Source organism: Mesitornis unicolor, unplaced genomic scaffold (assembly GCF_000695765.1).
Source record: "Mesitornis unicolor isolate BGI_N332 unplaced genomic scaffold, ASM69576v1 scaffold34453, whole genome shotgun sequence".
Taxonomy (NCBI): Eukaryota; Metazoa; Chordata; class Aves; order Mesitornithiformes; family Mesitornithidae; genus Mesitornis; species Mesitornis unicolor.
Genome location: NW_010174538.1, coordinates 29,893 through 39,005, shown reverse-complemented (window position 1 = coordinate 39,005; position 9,113 = coordinate 29,893). Strand labels below are relative to the sequence as shown.

Genomic DNA, 9,113 nt, shown 5'->3' with positions numbered 1-9,113 from the left:
ATACAAAGTACAAAATGACTGGGGTTTACATATATGTAAAGTATTAGTTATTTCAAAATTATTTCATAGAAGCAAAAAAGCAGGAGAGGCAAGGCTTTATTTTCACGTACAATATAAGTGGGTGTGTTTTGTTTTGTCTTGATTAAGTGTCCAGGGAAGTCTTTCACAGCTGCATTTACCAAGCCTAACAGAAAGCTTTGTGTGTTTTCTGGCACCAAATCTTCTGGAAGTCTGACAAACATATTAGGGATGATCTGTGCACAGAACTGACAGTATTTCCACAGAGTAATACAAAACTGCACGACAGTAACACAAACAGATGTTATTTCTGAACTACTGTTCAGAAACACAAGGCATTTATTGCAAGAGCACACTCTTCTTCTATAAGAAGTATTCAGGAATCCTCTAATGGTATTGCAGTAGAGACTCTTACACGTCAACATCCATCCTCACCCAGCTGGAAACATAAGAAATATTTTTCTCCCTTCCTCTTTGCCACTACCTTCATTCTTCTGTTCTTCGGTATGGACAGAGATGCAGCCCCCACTCACGAGACGTCTGTTGCCATTCAGCTCTTTGGAACAGTCTGTAATTCACTGCCATTTTTATCTTCTTTAATTTTCTTTTTTCCCTTAATATTTTCCTTTGTAGTTTTCCTACAAGTAACACATTGGAGACCAAGACATCTGAATATAATACCTGAAGTATATAGCAGTGACACAGATAGTTGTTTTATGTCATATTAGTGTTGCTGAACATAAACCCTTCAGCAGCAACACTGCAAAGCACGGGTAATGCTGTTCTTTATGACCACTTCTACCACACCAAACTGCTACATGCCAGTCTTCTGTGAACTCCAGTCATTACAACTGAAGATCTGCTTCCTGTATTAATACTCCATGTGTTGAAAACAAAGCCAGCCCTTTGCCAGACGAGGACCAGATAGGTTCTGTTAACTGATAGCTAGTCTGAAGCCTGGCTTTAAGGCCAGTGGTTTAAACTCAGGTTGCTATCACCTGATAGCAACATGCAAGGCAAACTGATGGCATTAATCCAATTTCCAGTAGACAGCTACTTACACTAAAATTTCACCATTGCTAAAATCATTATGACTGGGTGGTCCATGCAAACAAATTATTGGTTGTTTTGGAGAATGCTTGCTGGGCCTTTTCTGGATGAACAGCATCTCTTACCTCCTCTTCAGAAAAATCTACTTACGTTTTTCTTTTGCCTTTCTTTAAGAAGCACTGAGGGGTGGTACAAATAGATTCTCTTGTCAATGGCTTCTTAATGAATTTCTTCTTTTGTTTGCTGAGAATGACATTTAGTGAAGAAGGATTAAATTATCTTAAAGGGAAAAAATTAATATCCAAAGTAAATAAAGCAGATAATTAAATCCTTTACTAGTTGTTAGGGATTTATGGGTCTGAATATATTTTCAGTGTTGTTTATTCCAGGAGTTGTTCAGCCACATTATCTCCCAGACATTCAAAAAACCTTAATTTTAATATAGGTCTAATATATATATAAAAGGATTTCTAGTTTTAGAAACTATTAGACATTATGAAAAGAAGCATTAGTTAAAAAACCTATTAGAAAAATAGTTAAATCCAGGAAAACTAAGTCAAGAATTCTTCTTGTTTCCATTTTTGTCAGGGTAAAAAACTGCCAGGACCATTCTGTCTAAAATTTCTTCTGCAGCTAAACCGCAACCAGGTTGCAAACAACCAGATCTTTTGAAACCATTATACACCCAGCGTCACTGATGTAGGCTTTTAAAATAGGAAACAAACTGGTAAACTACTCAAATGAACATACCTTTGCAGTTTGGGAAAATGTTTTATGTAGTCTGGCACAGGACAGCCAGCTCGCTGAATAACATTTGCTATACTGGAAAGGAGAGGAGGGAAGAGATTAACTCTGGCAGTGAGCACTCAGACAACAGATCAGCATCTTTGGTGGAAAACAGCAATCCCTAACAACTGCCTGTTTTGTTGTTGGGTTTTTTTGGTTTATTGTGGTTTTTTTAAAGCAAGAAATAAAGACACAGAAGCGAGTTTGTAGTAAGGCGAGGAAGAAACAAGAAGATACAAAAGGCTTAAATGAAACTAATGACTTCGTTTGGAGAGCTTAAACAAACTGCAACTCTAGGTGAGCACAGTCCTCGAGCAGATGAAGAAAAAGCAATGAGCCACAACAGAATCACACCAATTAATTTTGGACACAAACAAGTTAAAGAACTGGATGAAAAAACCTAAAGCACAACATGAGGTAGTCACACTTTCTACATGGCAAGTGATTTAGGAAAACCAGAACAAGAGCAAAGTTAGTTGTAAAGACTCTTGAACCTGCCCTTTAGTGAGGTTCAAGTCAGAATAACCAAGTTTCACTGAAAGATGCTATCAAGTAAGCAGTCACATTGTCATTAGTGGCAACACGACTGAAAGAAGTAAAAGGATGCTGGTTCCTCTCTTGCTGCATTAGTGAAAGGCTTCAAAAAGAAACCTTAAAATTGAAACGTTCTCAGCTTTTCCCATACAGTGGTACCCCCTTGCAGTTGCACCATGTTGATATAGCATCCTCTCTCTCTATTTGTAAGAGTTCTGTTCAGCAGTGCAGGGTTTCCAGAGCACTGGAATACACGGCTTACGAGGTGTGTGGTACCGGACACAACCATACAGTTAGCAGTACACTATACAACACACAGAAAACCCTATTTTTGCTACATCATGTTTCCAATTTACCTCCGTAATAAAGGTTTATCATCTTCTGTGAAGAAAGTGACCGCTTTTCCTCTGTGCCCTGCTCTTCCAGTACGGCCTGTCAAACACAAATTATGCAAAGAGTAGAGATTATTACTTTAAATATCTCCCTTTACTCTATTTCTTCTCATGGCCCCAGCCTCCTGGTATGTGTTAACATACTTAGCATACTACCAAGCAGCTAATCCCCAAAGATTGTTCCTACTGAATGAAAGCACACATATGTCTGAAACATCTAAATATTTAAGGTTTAGAGAAGACTGACTAAAAGAAACACAGTTTTACAGAAAGTTGAGCCCAGACAAACTGGCTCAAGCAATGTAGAAGCCAGTGTTGCAGCAACAGAGGCAGCTTGGTTACGGGATTTTTGCTCATGCGTGAGAGGACTGACAATAAAGATCCAGCAAATGAGAAAAAGGACATAATTTGTGAACAATCACTCACCTATCCTGTGGATGTATTCCACTGCACTCGTTGGCAAATCATAATTAATGACCATATTCACTCCTTTGAAGTCAATCCCTCGAGCTAGTAAGGCTGAGCAGATGAGCACCCAGATTTTCCCAGCTCTAAAACTGCGTACTACGTTATCTCTCTAGGAAAAAAAAAGAAAGGTACTTGGAAACAGCCTAATTAGCAATTTGAGAAAGGAGGTGAACATGTTTCCTGAAAGTCATCACAACGTTAATGAATAAAACTAAACCTCTAAATGAAAACCTGCAGTAATTTACTGTCAAACGTACCTGAAATTACAATGCAGCACACTTGCTTTTACTTTCCTTTCTAAAGCATTTCTTGAAAAGAAATTAAAACTTCTTACCTGTTGCTGAGTTTTGTCTGCATGAATGACATCCACGTTGATGCCTTCGTAAATAAGTTCATGGAAAAGCTCTTTAGCCCTCTCAATAGACTGTACAAAAACAAGGACTGGAGGAGCAAAACCCTGCAAAACAATAAGCTTGCCTAAGGTTCAAGTCCTCTTCCTACCATTATTGGTTGCAGACACTGAGCTACTAAAGAGACTTTCCCAGCCCCAGTACTCTACATCTCAGAGGATGATTTTTTTTTTGTCTAGCCAAATCTTTGAGAGTCAGAACTAAGCAAATTCAGCTCCACTGTCTGATAGAATGGTTCCCAACTTAAGCATCAAGTTGCATTTTAATGCACAGAAATAAACAGATTTTTTTTTTCCATGTAATGTGAAAAACCCCCTCTCACTGCCAAGTAAAATTAAACAGACTGCTTATACCAACTACCTCTAAACAAAATTCAGTCCTACAACCAGGAATGAGGAACCCTCTCAACTTTCATAGGTAGGGTACTTACTCTTCCTCCTGTACAGCAGATTTGGACAAAGGTTTAACATGTGTCACAGCGAAGTCTTTGCTCTAGGAAACTATGAGTCTCTGACAGACCGCCCAGCTCAGTTCAGTAGTAAGCAGAACACACTCTAGCTCTCAAAAATACCTTTTTAACAAGCTCTCGCATTGCCGTTAGTTTTCCTGTCTCAGATCCAACAAACAATAGTTCTTGGTCTACTGTCTCTGCTGCAGAGTTTCTGAAACCAGAAATCCAACAGAAGTGTGCTACCATTAGAGTTCATTTACATATTTATAAACGCTAAAACCCATAAAATATTACCTGGTGAATGAGAAATATTGCATGACAAACTTGTTTCACCAGCACACACTTCTGAGATTAAAGTTTATTTTATGATAAAGTAATGGGTAGAAGAAAACACCACTTTACCCAACACGTGAGAAAGATTTATACGTCTACACTATTTTTTCTGGAGACAACCAACCTGCAGTACTAACAACAGAGACATACAATCAAGCAGAGTGATGATGTAAAGAAACCAAATAATTTGCCCAGGAAAAGAAAAAACAAACAAACAGCCATGTAGTCAGAGTAAAACTGCACAGCTACCTTGCTCCAACGGACACCAGAACAACACTGTCCAGGTTGAGTTTACACCACTCCTCCACATCATGTGCAAAGGTTGCACTGAACAAGGCTCTTCTCACCAGGTGGGACGTGCACGCCAGGAAAATGGAGGCCAGCTGGTCTCGGAACCCCGACTTCCCGTCTTCAAACAGTTTGTCCGACTCATCCACCACCAGCCACTCCACACTAGGAACAGAGAGGTTTTCTTTTCAGTAAGGGTCATTTGTGGAGAAGGCAAAAGTTCTGACAGGCCATCACACATTCAAGGACCTTGCAGGCATCTGCTTTCCGGTGACAAAGCTGGTAGCAAAGTCAGATTTGATAAAGACTCTCAGTACCTGGTCAAGTCTATTGCAGGAGGATCTTGTTGCAGCAAATAAATGAGTCTATTTGGAGTAGTAACTAGTATATCTATAAAAAAAAGAAAAAGCAAAACGTTAAAGAATAAACTGAGCTAGCAGAGCCCTGAGCCAATTCCATCCGCCAAAAGTACAATATAACGAGGTCCACAGTCAGGCTCACTTCCTATTTCTTCCATGCCAGCTCCTTTTTTTAGTGTTGAGCAATAGACTGCATGCCTCGAGTGGTATTAACCAATCTCTTTAAAACCACACAGGCACGAAAGGTCAGTGACATTTTTTTAATTTTCAGAAACACTTCAGCAGTTAAAACAATTACCAAATTTCTTAGAAGACTTGGGCCCAAACTTCTTTGCTGCTTCAGTTGCCTTGTGGATCATGTGTACTCTGAAGCCTGTACCGTCAGCCAACTTCACCAGCTCCCGATGTGTCTGAAAAGGCAGCAACAGAGATTCAGTTTTCAAACTGAGCTGGTCAGCTTTTTTAACCAGAAAAACTGCAGACAATCCTGAAGAGAAGAGCTTAAGACATCACCCCAAGTGCAGTGTTAAGAGAAACCTGTCTACTTTTCTTAGTATAATAAAACGCAGCTTTCTAATATGCCTTATTCACTTGGAAGTTCACTCCCATATACTGACTCTAACAAGGTAGCTCCCATAAGCCCCCTCTCCCATTTGATTTAAAAAATGGAACTGCTTAACATTGTAAATTTTATTCCAGTTTAATAACAAAGCTTCAATATAAAGTTATTTGTTGAAATTCTGAGTTTGGGACAAACAGGTAAATCTGTTGTAGCAAACTCAAAAATGAAGTTAGGTGTTAACAGCACCTAAGCATTGGGCAGGTTAAAAAAAAAGTGATCTAAGAATCTTGAACCTCTACTGTTATCACCTAGATTAGACTGAGATGCTAGAGATGTTGCTATTTCACAGAAGACAAAAGACTTAAAGGACACATTTAAATCAGCTTATTCTGATATCTGAGGGTAACAACGGAAAAAATATTTACTAAGCTGCTATTTTACTGATTTGGAGTGAAAACTTTGAAGTACATCAATGACAACAACCTTTCCCCTCAACACACACCTGGCTGGCAAGTTCTCGCGTAGGTGATATGATCAGAGCTCTGAATCCTTTGTTCCTAGGTTGTTTCAGATGTGCTAAGAGAGGAATACAAAATGCCAGTGTTTTTCCAGACCCAGTAGGAGCTGAAGCTAGAAGTTCCCGGCCCTGTAAGAAAAACAAGAAGGGTGTTATATTTTACTAGAAAAAAGAAAAACAACAACAAAAATCACATCCACTTAAATATTAATGCTCCAAAGTAACCCAAAATACGTTACTAAAAACACTGATCAAAAATACTGGAATGGCTATTGGAAGTTTTGAACTCTGATGCAGTTGATCTATCTCTAAAGCTGTGCGACCAACTGCTGCCGTGACCCTAAAGAATGGCCACTCTCCAAACGTCACCATACTTCACCATAAAATGCAATACCAGAAAACTTACGTGAAGCATGACAGGAATCGCCTGCATCTGGATTGGTGTTGGGACATGGAAGCCAGCAGCTTGAATGTTCTCCATTATTTTAGGGTGGATTTTGTATTCCTTTTGGAGCTGATCAAATGAGGCAATTGGGTCAGGAAGATCTGTTCCCTGAACACTAATCTTGTGTCGATTTCTGAAGCGGTTGATCTGAAAGGCAAAAGACAATCTCTTTCTTACTTTCTTTGACAGCATAAAACGACACATATATGGATTCATCTTCTGGCTGTTTTCCCCATACTCAGACACGCTCCTGCCAAGAGAGATTGCCAGAAATGCACCTCAACTTTTGGTTGAAACACCCACAGAAACCAAGTCATCTGGTGCTACATTAGAATTCTGTGGTCCCACCTTTTCTCTTCTCAAGCGTTCAAGTTTTTCTGCTGTAGGTTTTTTGTCTTTTGTATCTTCATATTTTGCTTCCAGAGAGGACATCCACTTAATTCCATCACTTCCTGACAATTCTGGCATTGACGCTGCCTCTGGAAGTGTCAAAAAATTGAAATTTCCATTAGCAAAACCCAGACAAAAATTATTTGGTAAAAAAGGTCACCTCAAAACCTGTTTTCTTTCATTCTCACTGAAGTTAATGAAGACACCAAAAGGATGCCAACCACATACCCATGCCTTAACACTGAATCTCTGCCCAATTATTTTATCGACTCCAACACAGGGCAACCAAAGAACCCAGAAGCTTCTTTTATTCTGGTAAAAAGACCTACAGTACTTATGGATTCAAAGTAAACTGAAACAAGAAAGAAGCACAAACTTCATCAGGGTATATTCTGCAGGGATGCACGCAGATGTATATATATACCTCGTGTCTTTTTCTTTTTTCTTTTTCCTTCACTGCTTTCTGCAGTGTTTTTTCTCTTCCCTGCCACGTTTCCATCGTTTTTCTCCACTGCATCCTCCTCCTGCTGCTCTCCGGCCCCTGCGAGCCCCCAGCCCTCCTCGGCAGACCCCAGGGGTACTTCCTCCTTGCGCCCGAAGAAGTCGAGGCTCTCCAGCGAGATGCTGCCGCTGCTCCCTCTTACCACCTGAGGGAGAGACGAGGGAAACCGGTGAGACACCCTCGCCAGGCCCCAGACCCGCAGGGCCGCAGGCAGGCCCGGGGTCCCGCTGCAGGGAATGGACAGGGCTCGGGGACCCGCGTCGAGGAAACGGTGCCAGGGCACGTCCCAGCCTCCCCCCAGTGGCGCCGCACCCCGAATCGTCTCGCATCTTGTCCGAAGCGCCGCACATCGAAGCGAGCACCGGCACCTAAGCGCCGGAACAACTCCCGCGCCTCCATGCTACCGCACAACCCACCCCTCCTCGGAACACCCCCGGAAGTAGCGAGTACTTCCGAGAGCTCGACCACGTGCCAGGCTGGGTATCGTAGCAGCCACCCCGCGGCGTGTCATGGCGCCGCGTTGGTAGGCTTCGCCGGTCCGCGCTCCGCTGTAGGCCGCACCAGGCCCGGGATTGAGAACGACAGCCCGAGGGGCGGAAAGCAGAGACTCCTTCTCTGGGCCGCGGCCCAAGGGGACTCCGGGCCTGCTGTGGGTCCCTCCCGTCTGACCCCCTTCCGGACGAGGTTCCTGCAGCTCGACCAGGATGGGAGGGACCCACAGCAAGGTTTTTTTTTTTTTTTTTTTTTTAATTCAATCATCTGCAAGAGGTCTGAACGAATCAGAAATATCGAATCAAGCATATGAGCCATAAAACTGTTCTAGATCTTTATAGGCCGATAGCAGCATTTTGTCCTTTTGTGTATTCCTGATGGCAAGTTAATTGCGCTGACTGCTTTAGCTATTTTTAAGGAACCAGCTCAGCTGAATTAAGAGGACAAAAGCTTTTGTGGGAAGGTTTTGTTGGGGCATGTCTGGGCTTTGGTGATTTACAGTATCATTAGCTGGTCTCAAAGGACTGGCCTCTCTTCTATCCATCACAGCGCTGGCATGTAGAGATTGTCAGCTCTGCTGGGCACAACCACTCTGCCTCTTAGAGATGTAAACTTAGGTCCTAGATATTTCTGAGAAGGCAAACTCGCAGCTTATTAGCACTTTTCATTGCCTGGATCATCCCTTGTTTTATATTCTCTTCATGGGTTGACTGGGAATTCCTTTTGTGATCTGCAGCAGGTGGCTATGCGTTTCCCTGTAAAAGTGGAGGAATGTTCTCTCTTGGTATGATTTAAACCCATTTTGCTAAAAAACACTTAAGGCTCAATCCTGCACTACCCTCTTGATTTTAAGACTCACATTGACAGAGCATTTTAGTGCACATTTCGTGAAGCCAGTTAGCAGTCCCAGTGACACCCAAATTAAAGTCAGGAATGTGCCCAGTTAATTTGTTTAATCCTTGATTTCCACTGATACAATCCAGCCTCACAACTGTGCTTGAAGAAAAAAATGCTAGAGGCAACAGCAGGAGCAACCCAGCAACTGGCTCAGCTGCTAAAGGCAATCGAGAAACTTTGCATAGATTAAGATCAGAATTTATTTAATTCACATATTTA

General features: G+C 41.6%; 1 protein-coding gene across 1 annotated transcript; it reads right to left on the bottom strand.

The window, feature by feature from the left end:
* Positions 1-568: 568 nt before the first annotated feature.
* Positions 569-7,904, bottom strand: DDX52 (DEAD (Asp-Glu-Ala-Asp) box polypeptide 52). Its single transcript, XM_010181089.1, has 15 exons — positions 7,818-7,904; positions 7,428-7,650; positions 6,962-7,092; positions 6,575-6,760; positions 6,154-6,297; positions 5,388-5,499; positions 5,048-5,120; positions 4,692-4,895; positions 4,230-4,320; positions 3,583-3,705; positions 3,207-3,357; positions 2,745-2,820; positions 1,819-1,890; positions 1,219-1,311; positions 569-656 (listed from the first exon to the last, which is right to left on the bottom strand). Exons 1-15 carry the CDS (start codon positions 7,902-7,904, stop codon positions 569-571), a joined length of 1,854 nt encoding a protein of 617 aa, XP_010179391.1.
* Between the last annotated feature and the right edge of the window lie 1,209 nt (positions 7,905-9,113).

What these genes read in the sequence shown, in the direction of transcription:
- DDX52 (XM_010181089.1), bottom strand. Translation starts at nt 7,904, where the DNA reads ATGGAGGCGCGGGAGTTGTTCCGGCGCTTAGGTGCCGGTGCTCGCTTC. An exon ending in GATAAACCTTTATTACGGAG is followed by an intron (nt 1,891 to 2,744) that starts GTAAATTGGAAA and finishes TCTCCTTTCCAG; the next exon opens with TATAGCAAATGTTATTCAGC. An exon ending in AAGAAAGGCAAAAGAAAAAC is followed by an intron (nt 657 to 1,218) that starts GTAAGTAGATTT and finishes TGTTACTTGTAG; the next exon opens with GAAAACTACAAAGGAAAATA.